The 16,212-nt window shown below is 34.8% G+C and overlaps 1 protein-coding gene across 1 annotated transcript in view; it reads right to left on the reverse strand.

Annotated features, from left to right (window-relative positions):
* Positions 1 to 6,012: 6,012 nt before the first annotated feature.
* LOC133338589 (uncharacterized) overlaps positions 6,013 to 16,212 on the reverse strand; it is a 68,229-nt gene continuing 58,029 nt past the window's right edge. Inside the window, exons 3-7 of the mRNA XM_061546791.1 lie at positions 12,557 to 12,810; positions 12,212 to 12,432; positions 9,247 to 9,477; positions 8,886 to 9,184; positions 6,013 to 6,266 (exon numbers count right to left, since the gene is read on the reverse strand). Coding sequence (XP_061402775.1) covers positions 6,013 to 6,266; positions 8,886 to 9,184; positions 9,247 to 9,477; positions 12,212 to 12,432; positions 12,557 to 12,810 — 1,259 coding nt within the window. The remainder of the gene's footprint in view (positions 6,267 to 8,885; positions 9,185 to 9,246; positions 9,478 to 12,211; positions 12,433 to 12,556; positions 12,811 to 16,212) is intronic.

A 16,212-nucleotide genomic window follows, 5' to 3' on the forward strand; every position in this document is an offset into this window, starting at 1 on the left:
GCTATAATTATTGTGTTTGCGTGTACCTTTTGCCCACCACTAGCCAACTCACACTTTCGACGGCATCTCATTCCACCATTCAACAACTGTTGTCTGTTTGATTACTGATTTGTATTGCTGATAGCAGTTTTCGTTGCTGTTTTTATTTTTAAGTATAAAACTTTTTTATTACCATTCTGTTGTTGCTGTTGGCTTCTTTTGTCAAATGTGTTGTTGTTGTCGTTGTTCAGTCATTATTCGGTGTTCCGGTTCTGCCGCTTCTGTTGTTGTTGATGATGATGATATTCTGGAATAGTATGACCTTTTAACTTAATTGATACTTTCATATAAAAATTAATACTCGATGTGTCTAGGTCACCTAGGGCTTTCCTTCGTTATTAACCTTTACATTTCCACGCAAACACACGCTTCTGGACAACCACATCGCAATAATTAACTAACAGCACACAGAAAGATCTCCCCAGAGATTTGCCTCATACAAAACAACTAAGCCCTCTTGTTGTTGTTGTTCTGTTTGAAAAAAAGACCACCTCCACGTCTGCTTTGTTGGACGTAGCACCTTCTGTTGACAATTTCAATTACAGTTTCTCACATCCGAAATGAGGCTGCCCCTAATCTATGATATTTTTGTGTTAATTAGTGAAACTTTTCTCAATTCTTTTGTCTTTCTGTTGGCGTTGAGGAGCTGCGTTCCATCAATGGTAGTCCTCTGTTCACTTGATAATTTCTCGGCTCTCTTGAATCAATTCTCCTTATTTCTTATTTTTAATTTAATTTGCATTACATCTGCCGTCATTAATTGAATTTAAATTTTATTATTGTTTTGTTTTTATTTGTAAAATTAACAAAAATATTTGCAATTTATTTCCTTCTTAATTTCTATTGCACACTGCTTTGCCATTTCACTTGATAATAAGCGAAGTTGGTTGTGGCCACATTTGAGCCGAACGAATTAAAAAGCGTTCCACCAGCTACGAATAGTGGGAGTTAGTAGAGAATAGCTGATAAACAGTGAACTCAAAACACAATTGGGGACATGTTTACGAATGTGAGTGTAATGCATAACTGCGGATTGTTTGCCTTGTATAGAATGGGGAAATGGAAGAAGTGGAAAACAGCTGTAAGGAGTTGGCAATCAGCTGTTAGTGAATTTGAGTACTAAGTACTCATATGGGGTTGCTGCAATAGGTTGCCGTTTGAGATGTATTCGTGTAAGTTAAAAACGTTATTTTTTAATCCTGCGGAAAAATGCAAAAAGTGAGTGAAAGTTAGGGTTATTGTTTTCGTTGTTTCAAAAGTATGGGACTGGAATTCGACATCTGTCAATCTTTGTTTATAAACCAATTGTTTCTCTTTTGAGTTGAAAGTCTGGCATTGAGGGAAATTGATCGCTATCTCATAACGAATAAAAACTATCAAAACCTACTAAAAATGGTGATTCTAACACAACCATATATCGCGCTTTAAAAGAATTTTATGGTTTACATAATTGTCCAACTACTGGAATGTTAATAAAAAATTGTCGTATTTGGGGTTCCGAGAATTCTCAGTTAATTTAAGAGAGGGGGTTAAGTCATGTTTAGGGGCTCCACTCGGATCGTTTTGAAATTTTTACCATAGGTAGTCCTCGGAGAGCTGAAAGTTCGGAGAATATTTTGTTTAAATCAGTCGGTTTATTATTTCCAGCAAGGCAATATGGCCATCATTTTAAAGGTTGCGGATAGTGTTTTAAAAGTAAATGAAGAATACATCATTATAATGTATATCGACGCCTCAAAGTATGGGAGTTTCTTATATCTTACGTGCCATGCTAAGTACATTTTTGTTTATAACTTTGGTTTGGATTGGCCGATGATTACCAAAATTTCAGGGAATTTGAATTAAGGACCGTAGTATCTAAAAACGTAAAGAACTTTAAAACATGCTAAGATTCCTTTATATTATTCTGAAATTGCACTTAGAAAATGATTTGGATTGCGTAGTCATGTATGTGCCTTTCCATAGGTTTCAGGACCCGGCCGAAGGCTGCCTACTTAAAAAACCCTCTAAAAATATATATCACTGTAATCAGCTCAAGGATGACTACTCACGGTAAAAATTTCAAAATGATCCGAGTGATGTCCCTAAACTTGACTTGTTTCAGGAGAGGCTGAAAATGCACTCTTTGGCCCTTACATCCTCGAAAATGACGATGAAACAGATGTCACCATTTCCTGGCGGCATAATTTCTTGTCGTGGCAATATCAACGGGCCAACAAGATCGTGCGATTTTACACCGTTAGACTTTTTTATGGGTTTGCTCGAAAGACCGCCTGTACCCCAGAATCCCTAAACCATCATCATTTCTTTTAATACTGCCGATGGATATTGGGTTCTTCTATATAATTTTCCAGTATTTCGGAAAATAACATTTTTTCAAGATAAAACTTTTCCAAGGATTCCAACTCAACCGGTAGTACTAAATTAAATTAATGCACATCAGACACACATTTTCCAACAATCAGAGACTTTGATGCGGATGAGCAACCTCAGTCAATGGCAATTTAATCTCTGTTAGAAGACCTAACAAGCTACCCAAAACTGATATGGGCAATTAACACTTTTCAACAAATCTCCTGGACCAGATTTTATAATACCTGAAAGGTGGAAAAATCCAACAATGGTTTTAATAGCAATGATTGATTTCCAGGCCAACTATATAGGAATTAGTCTCCTCCACTTCGCATATAAAGTTCTATCCAGCGTGCTGTGTGAACGACTGAAGCCAATGGTTAATGATATTATTGGCCCATACCAATAATATCTTTAACCAGACCTGGCAAATCGACCATATTTTCACACTGCGCCATATCCAGGAAAATACCCACGAAAAACTCATCGACACATTCCACCTTTTCGTCGACCATAAAGCCGAAAACGTTTGAAATTCTTGCAAAATTAAGCGACAATGAAGGATAACTTTAACTGTTACAAGGTTAGCAGTTAAAGTCGAAAAGGACATCTCGGAGTCCTTCAATACCGAACGAGGGTCAGTCAAGGTGACAGCCTCTTGTGTGACCTTTTTAAACATCCTGCTGGAAAAGGCCATACGAGAGGCAAACGGTACTCTGTAACACATGTAACTCGCCTACGCCGATGGCATCGACATTACGAACGGTAACAGCCACCTTTGAGAAGGAGTCTGCCAAAGTGGGTCTGGCAGTAAATGGCGAGACCAAGCTGATAGTATCAACGCGTAAGACGTCTAGTTCACTCGGACCAACTGTGGAACATGAAAACTACAGCTTCGAAGTAGTCAAAGATTTAATATAAATCGGTTGATATTCGGTGAAGGATAGTGTTGGCCAACAGATGCTACTATGATGTGAGTAAGAAATTCAAAAACAAGGCCACCTCTCACCAGACTAAACTCACACTCTACAAGACGCTGATACTACCCGTGCTGGTGTATGGACAAGCTGAGATAAAGTGTTTGAGAGAACAATTCTCCGAAAGATCTACGGGTCGAGCTCGAACCACGAGCTTTACCATCTATACATCGACAAAGTCAGTCGTATCAAGCTGCAGCGACTACCGTGGCTATTCTCAGCCCTCAGCCCATTGTGTAAAAGCAATAGGGCTGCTACAACAACAACAACCGTGGCTATTCTATTTTGTGCGAATGGATGAGGATGCCCAGCTCAAAAGGCATATGAAAGTGAGCCTACTTATGGTTCACGCAGGAGGTCAAGGTCACGAATTCGATGGAAAGATCAAGTGAAGGATGACATATCTAAACATGGTCTTTCAAATTGGAAAAAAACTGCACACAAGATCGACGCGCCTGAAAATCTTTTTTAAGTTCGGCTTATCGAACAAATGTTCGGTCTCGAGTCAGCTAAACAAAGGAGAGATTTTCAGGGCCTGTTATGTTTACCAAGTCTGTGGAGAGAAGTAAAGGTGACTTTTATTCTCAGGGCGGGGCAACTTAGTCACAGTTTACCGAAAGACTACAGACCGAATAGCCTTTCTTCCTTTCTCTTGAAAACAATGTAAAGGTTATTAGATTTTGGGATCAGAAAATCATTGAACTTAAATGAAATCAGTAAATCTCAGCACAGCAAATCTATAGACACTGTTTTACATGAAGTAGTTGGGCATATTGAGATAAATTTGTAGAACTCCAACTTCGCGTTGGCGTTTTTCCCGATAAAGAGGGAGCTTCCAACAACGTTAAGATGAAATTTGTTCACTTAGGGGATTATCCTCTTCCATGGTGGATTGGATTGATGTTATGTTGAAAAGGAGGATAATCAATGCAAACATTTGGGGAGAGCTCCATAAAGAGGACAGCTCCAAAGAGGCACAAGGCGGGGTCCTGTCACCCTTGTTTTAACTTCTAGTGATAAACGAGATTCTTCTTCACTTTGACCAGTTGCGAACGAATGTTGTGGCTTATGTCGATGATTTTGTAGTCCTGTTTAAAGGAAAATTCACACATTATGCAGTGTGCACTAGTATGCTTCAACCCCGCACCAAAGCACCAAATTCGAAAATTCTTCCTACCTACAATAGATGGCGTAGCTCCGGAACTCTTTTTGGAGGCAAATACATGGGCACCATCCCAGACATCCGTTTATCGTCGAAAAGGAACATAGATGAGCGCACAAAGAAAGGCCTAATAGCACTGTACCCTTGCAAGAATTTAATTGGGAAGAGCTAATAAAAAATCTTCAGCCAATTGATTTATTAACTCGTTTTCAGGCAACCAGAAGCGCATTTAGAATGAAGGACATATGAGCATGGTGAACTTCACACGATGGGAACGCAGTCCGCACGGCATTACAATAGTATGTCAATAGGAAAAAAAGAAATAAAGGCGCTTAATAGCATACAACTAGGATCCGATTCAGATGAATTGTATAGCTATTGCATTGTGAAACAAAATTCGTACTAGAAATGATATGACAGCCCAATCCATCGCTGTGTAATTGTAAGTTGAAATTATATACAGGCTTCGGATGAATCGTTGCTACATTGTATTTGGTCTCAGTTGGAAGATGTATGGGTAAAAAAATTCGCTGGGAATGTCCTAAACTTGACAGGAGATTGCGAAAAGAACACACTATCGTTTTTTTGTAGTTAGTTTTTATTATCATTAATTAAAAATTTTCAAAGCTTTACAATTAATTAATATATATTTTTGTTTTGATTTTCATTATTTTTTTATTATTATGGTTTTTAATTATATAAGACTTACTTAAATTTTAAACTTAGTAGACTAGTAATGCTTAATTTTAATAGAGGGCAAAAGTAGTATGAGGTCTGTTAAGAAAATAAATGGTGGTGTATTTATATTTTTTTAAATTTTACAATCAAGAATTTTTCGGATTTTAAAAATCAGCTTTATTAACAATCTTGCTTTCTGGGTGGAAGAACAAAGTTTGCCAAGGAAATTAGGATGTAAATTATCCTTTTGGATTAAAGGATAATCTAAGTTAGACCCCTTGATTATTTTATAGGTCATATCACTTTGCATCCTAAATTATTATTATTTTTAGTTTATTTCTTATTAATTTCAATTTATTTTTTTTAAATGGCAGTTACATATTAAGCAGTTATAGTTATTCAAAATGATTAGAAGTTCCATTTTTCCGGTTGAGATTAAAGCAAATATTATAAAAAAAATTATTAATATTTATTTATATGTTTAAAAATAATATTTTTTTTTATATTTATTGTAAAAGATTTACAGTATTTATTTTTTATGAGCTTGTGTGTGTATCTGTCTATTCTGTAAATATGTTTGTGTCAATTTAACAAAAATATTACGAATGTTTTTTTGTAAACATTTTCATTTTAATAATTTTGTTAAATTAAGACCGTGGGAATGTTTCATTATTTCTGTTGAGAGGGGGGCGGAATAACTTTACAAAAAGAAATGGAATAGGTTTCTTTTGTTTTTGTTTTCTTCTTTCACAATTCCATGTCCACGCTTTACTCTTGAGGTTTTTGTTTTTTTCGTTCATTTATTTACAAAAATTTACACAGCATTGCTACAATTGCGAAGACGTATATCCCACTTAAGGTGACTGGGGCAGCGGTTCGACCAGCATTCCGTGCCTGTTCCAATTCTTTTTCGTCGACCACAAATGCGGGTACAGATAACGGCAGTTGTTCATATGTCTTCACCAAGGGTTCATTGAAATGTCCGCGACTGTTGCGTGCCAAACGTTGATTGGCCAATTTCAATTCGCGTAATTTCTCCTCCAAGCGCAAAACTTCATCTGGAAATTAAAAAACAAATAAGTTATACAAATTATTAAAAAAAAAATAAATAAATAAAAGTAAGATTTAAAGATGAGAATAAGAAAGAAGATTAAAAAGCAAACCATCCAGGCATGGAATTAAAAAAAAAAATACTCGTTTCTCCAAAGCCAACACTTTTTATAAAAAAGAAGTCAGTTTTTATAAAAATTATATTTAAGGTGGCCATTATTAAAATTAAAATTATTATTAAGGTCATTAAAGCCAACAAGGCGTAGATTTTTTAAGAATTATTTTCAAGACCGCCAACAAGTTGTGGATTTTTTAAACATTATTTTTAAGGGCGTGGATTTTCAACAAAAATATTTTTAAAGGCGTGGATATTTTAAATATTATTTTTAAAGGCATTGATTTTTAAAAAAAATATTTTAAAGGCGTGGATATTTTAAAAATTATTTTTAAAGGCATGGATTTTTAAAAAATATATATTTTTTAAGGCGTGGATATTTTAAAACTTATTTTTAAATGCAGCCAATAAGGCGTGGATTTAAAAAAAATATTTTTAAAGGTGTGGATATTTTAAAAATTATTTTTAAAGGCATGGATATTTTTAAAATTAGTCTTAAAGGCATGGATATTTTAAAAATTATTTTTAAAGGCATGGATATGTTAAAAATTATTTTTAAAGGCAGTCAATAGGGCGCGGATTTAAAAAAAAAAATATTTTTAAAGGCGTGGATATTTTAAAAATTATTTTTAAAGACGTGGATATTTTTTTAATTTTTTTTAAAGCCTTGGATATTTTAAAAATTATTTTTAAAGGCGTGGATATTTTAAAAATTATTTTTAAAGATGTGGATATTTTAAAATTTTTTTAAAGGCGTGGATATTTATTTTTTTTAAATGCGTGGATATTTTAAAAATTAAATTTGAAGACAGCCAATAAGGCGTGGGTTTTTTTAAAAATTATTTTTAAAGGCTTGGATATTTAAATTTTTTTTAAAGGCGTGGATATTTTAAAAATTTTTTGTAAAGGCGTGGATATTTTATAAATTATTTTTAAAGGCGTGGATATTTATTTTTTTTTAAGGCGTGGATATTTATTTTTTTAAAGGCGTGAATATTTATTTTTTTTAAGGCGTGGATATTTATTTTTTTAAAGGCGTGAATATTTATTTTTTTTAAGGCGTGGATATTTATTTTTTTAAAGGCGTGTATATTTTAAAAATTATATTTAAAGACAGCCAATAAGGCGTGGGTTTTTTAAATTTTTTTTTTAAGGCAGCCACTAAGGCTTGGATTTTTTAAAAATTACATTTAAAGACAGCCTATAAGGCGTGGATTTTTATACCCTACACATCTATGTTGTCAGGGTATTATAGCTTTGTGCAGCCCCAAAAGTTTGTAACGCCGCGAAATATCGGTCCTAGACCCACCTTTAAGTATACCGATCGTCATATCTCGACTAGCTGAGTCGATCTAGACATGTGTGTCCGTCCGTCCGTCTGTCCATTATAATTTGTAAACACGATACAGGCAACAGTTATGGACCAATCTTCACGAAATTTTGCATGTAGGATGGATTCTGGCCAATGAAGACCCCTATTGTTTTTGGGAAAGATCGGTTAATATTTAGGGGATGAAATGGACCAAATACTAAATTTTTGTCGGTTTTTCTGGTCGCTCCACAGGCCGCAATAATGGCCCGAACATCGTGAAATTTTGCATGGAGAAGGGGGTCGGGCCAAAGAATAAGCATGCCTGTTTTGATAAAGATCGGTCAATATTTAGCAGGTCAAATGACCCTGACTTTTGTGTGAAAAATTACAAAATTTGTATTCTATAACGTATATATTTACCCCTGAAGGACATAGACCCGAAAAGTTGATATTATATCCAAGAGGAGTGGTTGACCTTTAAATTAAGACCAATTATATTGTTGCATGTGCTCTGATGTGGGAGTTACACCTAAATATTTACAGATATCTCCGTATTTGTATGTTATTTAGTAACCCATTATCACTCTAGAGAGTCGAACATAGCGCTGATCGCTTTGAAATGTTTCATGAGGTTCCAGTTATGGTCAAGGACAACGCCTATAATTTTCGGTGATGATCAGATATTAATTTTGGAATGAAGTGGACCGAAAACTTAATTTTTGTGTTATTTTCGAGTCGATCTACAACAACACAACCCACGGTGAAGGGAATCTGGACAATAACTGTACTGAATACTCGTAATATTCGGAAAATATGTCAGTGTGAGGAAGAGGTGCTGTTTACCTCTAATCGGGCAAGAGTGTGCAAATATCACGAAATATTGCCCAGGCTCGGAATACACATCCGTAGAAAATTTGAGTTCAGTGGTAGTTGTGTAGGGTATCGTATGGTCGGCCCCGTCCGACTATACTGCTCCGCTCACTGGTTTAAAAAATATTTTTAAGGCAGACACTAAGTCTTGGATTTTTTAAAAAATATTCTTAAAGGCAGCCAACAAGGTGTGGATTAAAAAATATTTTAAGGCTGGCAAGAAGGCGTGGATTTTTTAAAAATTATTTTTAAGGCGGCCAGTTAAAAGGTGTGTAGTTAAAAAATATTTTTTTCTAGCCAATGAATATTGTTTTTGTTGGTTTTACTTACTTCGATTAACACCTTCAATATCATTAATTTTAATGAACATGGCCAATGAGATCTCATAAACTTTATTCGTATCCTGGAAGGGTGACATCATGGCCTCGGAGGTATCACGTCTTCTGCGGCCATAACCTATCTGGCCATTCGAACATTGGGTACCCAAACATTTGTCCAGACAAACATTGACAGTGGCACGGAATTGAACGTACGAGGAATCGGGGAATTTGAAAGCCTTGAATTTAGCACTCAATGTATCACCATCGATGGTATTGAAATTTTCGAAAAGATAGGGATCCACAGTGCATCTGAAAAAATTATAAAATATTATTTTATATAATAAAAACTAAAGAATATTTTATTTACTTACCCCTTGAATATAATAGTTTCCGACAATAACCGGGTATCGGTGACCTCCAAATAATTAACACCCAAACCATAAACGGGAGCCGATTCACGATCCAAACTAATTTCCATGGTTAGGGGTGTGCCAGGTGTTACGGTCAGATCACCCGTTACACGTTTACCATTTTGACTAACACCAATGGCCAAGCGGGGCTCAGGAGCCCGTTCTGTTAGGGATGTTGTTATTTCCAAGTCTCTGGAAAATGTCAAAAAGTAAACAAGTTAGCATTTAATTACACAGTGGCAGATGAGTGGTGCAACAAACAAATAGCCCAAAGCTTCTTGCTACATTAAGTGGCCCTTAAAACAGACATACACACGAATGCAAAAGAAGAAAAAAAACTGGAAATCAATTCCACTGTGGCCCACCATAATTATCATATACATTATGACGAGGGAAAATGATAGGCGTCTCCTGCTTGTCGTCTTAGATGACTGCGTAAATTATAGCAACCTGTTGACAATAATTATCCCTTAGAGTTGGTGCCCTGGCTACGATCGCCTATATTATTATCGCTTCTACTCTCCTCTGGGCCATAAATGTATGGTGGTGGCCATCATAATGATGGCCATAAAATTTAATCGCAAAACAACAACAAGAACAACGAATACTTGATGTGCAGCCCTTTTGAGCTTTTTCAACTCATAAAGTTGTTTTTCTTATTATTGGCAGATTAAAATTTAAATAGGTAATTTTGGTGTAATTTTTATTACTTCCTTTATAAAAGAACATTAAAAGGATATTGAAAATAAAGATGGTAATCGGAAATTTACTGTCATATATGGAAAACAATTTAAAAGCAGCAAGACGGCGTGGATTTTTTTAATTATTTTTTAAGACAACCAACAAAGCATTGATTTTTTTTAAATTATTTTTTTTAAGGCAGCCATAAAGGTGTGGATTTAAAAGAAAATTTTAAGGCAGCCAGGAAGGCGTGGAGATTTTAGAAATTATTTTTAAGGCAGCCAATAAGGCGTAGATTTTTTAAAAATTACTTTATGGATTTTTAAAATTTATTTTTCAGTCAGCTACCAAGGCTTGGATTTTTTTAAAAATTACGTTGTATATTTTTAATTTTTTTTTAAGCCACCTACCAAGGCTTCGATTTTTGAAAAATTACTTTGTAGATTTTTAAAATAAATTTATATTTATTAATTTTTTTAAGCCAGCTACCAAGGCTTGGATTTTTAGAATTTATTTTGACGGCAGCTACCAACGCTTTAATTTAAAAAAAAATAATAATTTTTATGAAAGCCACCAACCTGGCCACCACCTTGGATTTTTTAAATTTACTTCTATGGCAGCTTCACCACACTGTGGTACAGGATATTATGTCTTTGTGCATATGTTTGTAACAGGCAAAAGGAAACGAGATAGACGCATAGTTCTTTTTGAGAATATGCATAGAACCCTTTCTAAGTCGATCCGAAAATGATCCGAACTGGATGAAATTTGGCATAGGTTACTTATTTGGCCCAAGGACGAACCCTATTGAAATTGGGAAAAATCGGTTCAAATTTAGATATAGCTCCCATATATATTTTCGTCCGATTTAAGGTAAATGGTGCACTAAAGTCCCTAAAAATCTTTCGATTTGCACGAAATTTGAGATAGCGTACTATATTAAGTTTAGAAAGATGTGTGCTAAGTTTCGTGGAAATCGGTTCTGATTTAGATATAGCTCCCATATATAATGTTGTCCGATTTAATGTAAATGGTGAACCAAAGCCCCTATATATCTTTCGATTTGTAAGAAATTTGGCATAGCGTATTGAACTACGCCTAGAATGAAGTACGCGAAGTTTCGAGAAAAACGGTTCAGATTTAGATATAGCTCCCATATACATTTTCGTCCGATTTAAGGAAAATTTTGCACCAAAGTCCCTAAATATCGTTCGATATGTACAAAATTTGGCATAGTGTACTGAATTGAGTCTATAATGATATGTGCTAAGTTTCGTGAAAATCGATTCAGATTTAGATATACCTCACATATATATTTTCGTCCGATTTAGAGTAAATGGGTCACCAAAGTCCATATATCTTTCGATTTGCACGAAATTTGACACAGCGTACTAAATTAGGCCTAGAATGACGTACGTGAAGTTTCGTGAAAATCGGTTCAGATTTAAATATAGATCCCATATATATTTTCGTCCGATTTAAGGTAAATGGTGCGCCAAAGTCCCTAAATATTTTTCGATTCGCAAGAAATTTGTCATAGCATACTGAATTAAGTCTAGATTGAAGTGTTCGGTTCAGATTTAGATATAGCTCCCATATATATCTTCGTCAGATTTAAGGTAAATGGTGCGAAAGTCCCTAAATATCTTTCGATATGCACGAAATTTGGCATAGAATGCTGAATGATGTGTGCTAGTGTTTCGTTGAAATCGGTTAAGATTTTGATATAGCTCCCATGTATATTTTCGACCGATTTAATAGAAATGGTGCACCAAAGTTCTTATATATCTTTCGTTCAATTTCCTGTCAATGATCTTTGGAAAAGGCGACGTCTGTGAGGAGACTATGTAGAATATACCCAAAGTGATGAAGGGTGTCATATAGTCGGCCCAGTCCGACTTTTCTTACTGGTTACAATTTATTTTTATGACAGCCATCAAGGCATGGATTTTAAAAAAATATTTGTTAATACTATTTGTATTTGCCTTTAATTATATTAATTTATTTTTTTCATTTGGGTGGCATTCAATGAATAACTGTGGCAAAAATAACTGACCATTATTTATACCCTAAAGAAATTGGTCTGTCTAACAACAACTACAAATCGTGACGTCATTTTCCATTAATGTTAGCTTTTAAATAAAATATCAATGACCAGCATACAAACAAACAGAAAACTCAATATCCTGGGGATTTAAAATAAAAATAACAACAACAGCAATAATAACAGCAAAAGAAAACTTACTCTGGCTCTTGAAATCCAGCTGGCAGAACATCACGCCTCACAATGCCATGATGTTGTTGTGGTAGTTGTTGCTGATCTTGTAAAACAAAACGTGGTTGCTCTTGGGCAGTTTCATTCATCATTAAATTGAAAACCGGACCACTGGTGATGCATTTAACACTGACAATTTCTTTGCCGTTCGACGATTGAATTATGATTTTGTGATAATAGACTTTTTTGCCCTGCAAAAAAAAAATATTATTTATACGAGATGATAAAATAAATAAACATTTATCTATATTTTGGAAGGTGGTGTAAGTCCACCACTCCAAATCTCCAGTTAGTGTGTAGTTTTTATTTACTCACCGTTAACTGATTGACCATACGTGTCACACCACACTCATAGAAATCCGTCAACGATAAACGGAATATGGCTAGGGAACCGTTAATTTCGGGATGGCAACGCTCATCCGGATAGCCCTTAAGGCCTTCCAAATAGATTTGTGGCTTTTCATTAGTCAAGTCGTCGGCACTGCTACTACTGCTGCTGCTAACAATCGGTTCTGGCAGGCCAATTTCAACGCGCATTAAATCTTCACTGCAATGAACTTTGTGTGTGCCTGGAATACATAATTAGAGAGGGAGAGAGAGAGACGAGTTAAAAAAGAGAGACAATAAATAAATTGTGTAAAAAACATTATAATTTCATATTTAATAAATACAACGCCATGGAATAAAGCTTATTATCTGTAAAAAAGCAACTCGTCATCAAGAAATTTGTCATATTATTCTGTCAAAAAAAAAGAAGGAAAGAAAAACTGACTTCTAAACAAAAGACTTAAACAACAAACGTGAAACACCACACACAACCTTCACACTCATGGGCATTGAGAATATTTTTAGAGTGTGTGGGTGGGTGGTTGGCGGTTGGTATGAGGGAAACAATGTCTTGTTTTTTATTATGATAAATAAAAAAAAAAAAAAAAAACAAAAGACTTAAGCTACAAACATGAACTTAAACAAAATTCTTTTCAGCTGTTTTTTAATGTAAGCTAAACTGATGACTTTACTTGGCGAATGCGACCAAGCTACAAAGGAACAAAATGTGGGAAGTTGCCACGGCCATAACTGTAATGTCGTTGTTGGCGTGATTAACGCATTGAAAATGAAAATTCACGGAAACAAATCTAAACACTTGATGTAATCCATTTAAATTAAAATTTCTTATTTAATTGTGTGAAAATAGTTTGTCAGTCACTCAGTTTTGCAATTAATTGTATGAATAACTTTGGAGAATAATAAATTATTATAAAATAATGGAAAAGTAATTGGATGTTGCACGTATAAATAATATGCAATATGTGATTTTTTTAATATGGTAGGTACGTGGATTGCTAGCTATATTTCGAAGACATTAATAATGAAGAATAATAAAATAACTAATTTTACAAAAAAAAAAAACATTTTTTACAAATTTTTTTAGAATTTTTTCCATCTAAAATGTGCTTATCTTAAGCTAATTTCAGATTTTTATACCCTTCACCACACTGTGGTACAGGGTTTTATGTCTTTGTGCATATGTTTGTAACAGGCAAAAGGAAGGAGAATATTCATAGAATCACTTTTTAAGTCGATTTATGCATGTCCGTGCGTCCGTCTGTCCATGTTAAATTGTTAACAAAGTACAGGTCGCATTTATGATCCCAATTGGATGAAATTTGGCACAGCTCATTTGTTTGGCACAAGGACGAACCCTATTGAAATTGGGAAAAATCGGTTCAGATTTAGATATAGCTCCCATATATATTTTCGTTCGATTTACGGTAAATGGTGCACCAAAGTCCCTAAATATCTTTCGATTTGCACGAAATTTGGCACAGCATAATGAATAAGGTCACGAATGATGTGTGCAAAGTTTCGTGAAAATCGGTTCAGATTTAGATATAGCTCCAATATATATTTTCGCCCGATTTAATGTAAATTGTGCACTAAAGGTCTAAAGATTGGCCGACCCGCACACAATTTTCTGCAATGTACTGAAGATATTATAACCTTTCGTGTGTCAAGTTTTCTTGAAATTGATACAGATTTACATATAGTTCTTATATATACTTTCGTCCGATTTTATGTAAGTGTTGTACTAAAGATAGGCCGATTGGCAAAACGTACTGAAATTAGTATAAATTAATCTCGGCAAGTTTCCTTGAAATTGGTTCAGATTTAGATATATCATAGCTTCTACATATAATGATGATCCTTCGAAAAGACGACATCTGTATATATACATATGTATATATACAGAGTGAAAGTGGTGAAGGGTATCATATAGTCGGCCCAGTCCGACTTTACTACTTTCCTTACTGGTTTTTGTTGAAGAATATTGCATAGTTTTCTAAACAATGTCGGCCTTCTTGACATTGTTTTTACTAAAGCAATTTATAGCCTACCCAACTATGTTGTCAGGGTATTTGTGTGGGCCCAACACCCACTTTTCTCGACCAGCTGATCTAGACATGTGTGTCCGTCCGTTTGTCCATTATAATTTGTAAACACGATACAAGTCACAGTTGTGGAACAATTGTCACGAAATTTTGTGTGTAGGACGAGTTCTGACCAAGAAAGACGCCTATTGTTTTTGGTAATGACCTATTAATATTTAGGGGATCAAATGGACCAAAAATATTATTTTTCTCTGCTTTTGTGTGATTATGACCCGAACCCCACGAAATTTCACACCAGGAATGGAATATGACCAAAAAGTAAGCATGACAGTTTTATTGAAGATCAGGATCCAGACTTTTCTGTGCAAAATGACAAAATTTATATTCTTGGCGTATATATTATTACTGAAGGACATATAACCGAGATGTTGAGGATTGGTTGACCTTTAAATTGATCCCAATTATATTGTTGTATGGAGTTATACGTAAATATTTAAAGGTGTCTATGTTTTATGATATTGTTTAGTATTATTATTACCCCACGCTGATCGCTTCGACATGAAGTTCCAGTTATGGTCAAGAACGACGCAAGACAACGAAGAACCACGAAAATATTTTCGTGATGTTGAGATGATATTTAGGTTGTGCAATGATCCGAAAACTTTAACATCATATATTATGCACGGTGAAGGGGATTTGACCAAATACTTAGAACGGCTGTTAAGATGATAATCGGTCAATATTGGGAGGGTAAAATCAACCAAAACGTAAAGTGACCAATTTTTTTATGGTGTAAATATTCGCTTCGGGAAAACAGGATTTTGAAAATATTCCGAAGAGTTAGAAAGTGGAGCTGTTGACCTATAGTCGGACAAGAGGGTGCAAATTTCACGAAATATTGCCCATGCTCGTAATATAGAACCACAGAAAGTTAGATTTTCGTGGTAGATGTGTAGGGTACTAGAGTTGGGTAGTTCCGGAACGAACTAGTTCATTGGAACTACTCTAAGAAAGGAACGATCGGAACTAGTTCCAGCTCTTTAATTAATATAGTTCCTTTTTCTGATCTCGTTCTTTTTTCCTTTCCTTTTTTTCTTGTTCTTTTGTGAGCGAAAAAAACAAAAAGAATGATGAACGAGAGAGATTCAAAGGAACTATGTAGGAGTGGGAACTATATGGAGCAAAGGAACTATTTGGAGCAAAGGAACTATATGGAGTACAGGAACTATATGGAGCAAAGGAACTCATGGATCAAAGGAACTATATATGGAAAAAACAAAAAACGAAAAAAAAAGAACGATGAAAGAGAGAGATGCAAAGGAACTATATGAAGCGAAGGAACTATTTGGATAAAAGGAACTGTATGGAGCAAAATAACTATATGGAAAAAACGAAAAAAAGAACAAAAAGAACGATGAAAGAGAGAGATTCAAAGGAACTATATTGGAGTCGGAACTATATGGAGGAAAGGAAATATTTGGAGCACAGGAAATATAAGGAGCAAAGGAACTGTATGGAGTAAAGGAACTATATGGAGCAAAGGAACTATATGGAGCAAAGGAACTACATTAAGGAACTAGT

Source organism: Musca vetustissima, unplaced genomic scaffold (assembly GCF_032173495.1).
Source record: "Musca vetustissima isolate MV318-11 ecotype Yass unplaced genomic scaffold, APGP_CSIRO_Mvet_v1 utg15845, whole genome shotgun sequence".
Taxonomy (NCBI): Eukaryota; Metazoa; Arthropoda; class Insecta; order Diptera; family Muscidae; genus Musca; species Musca vetustissima.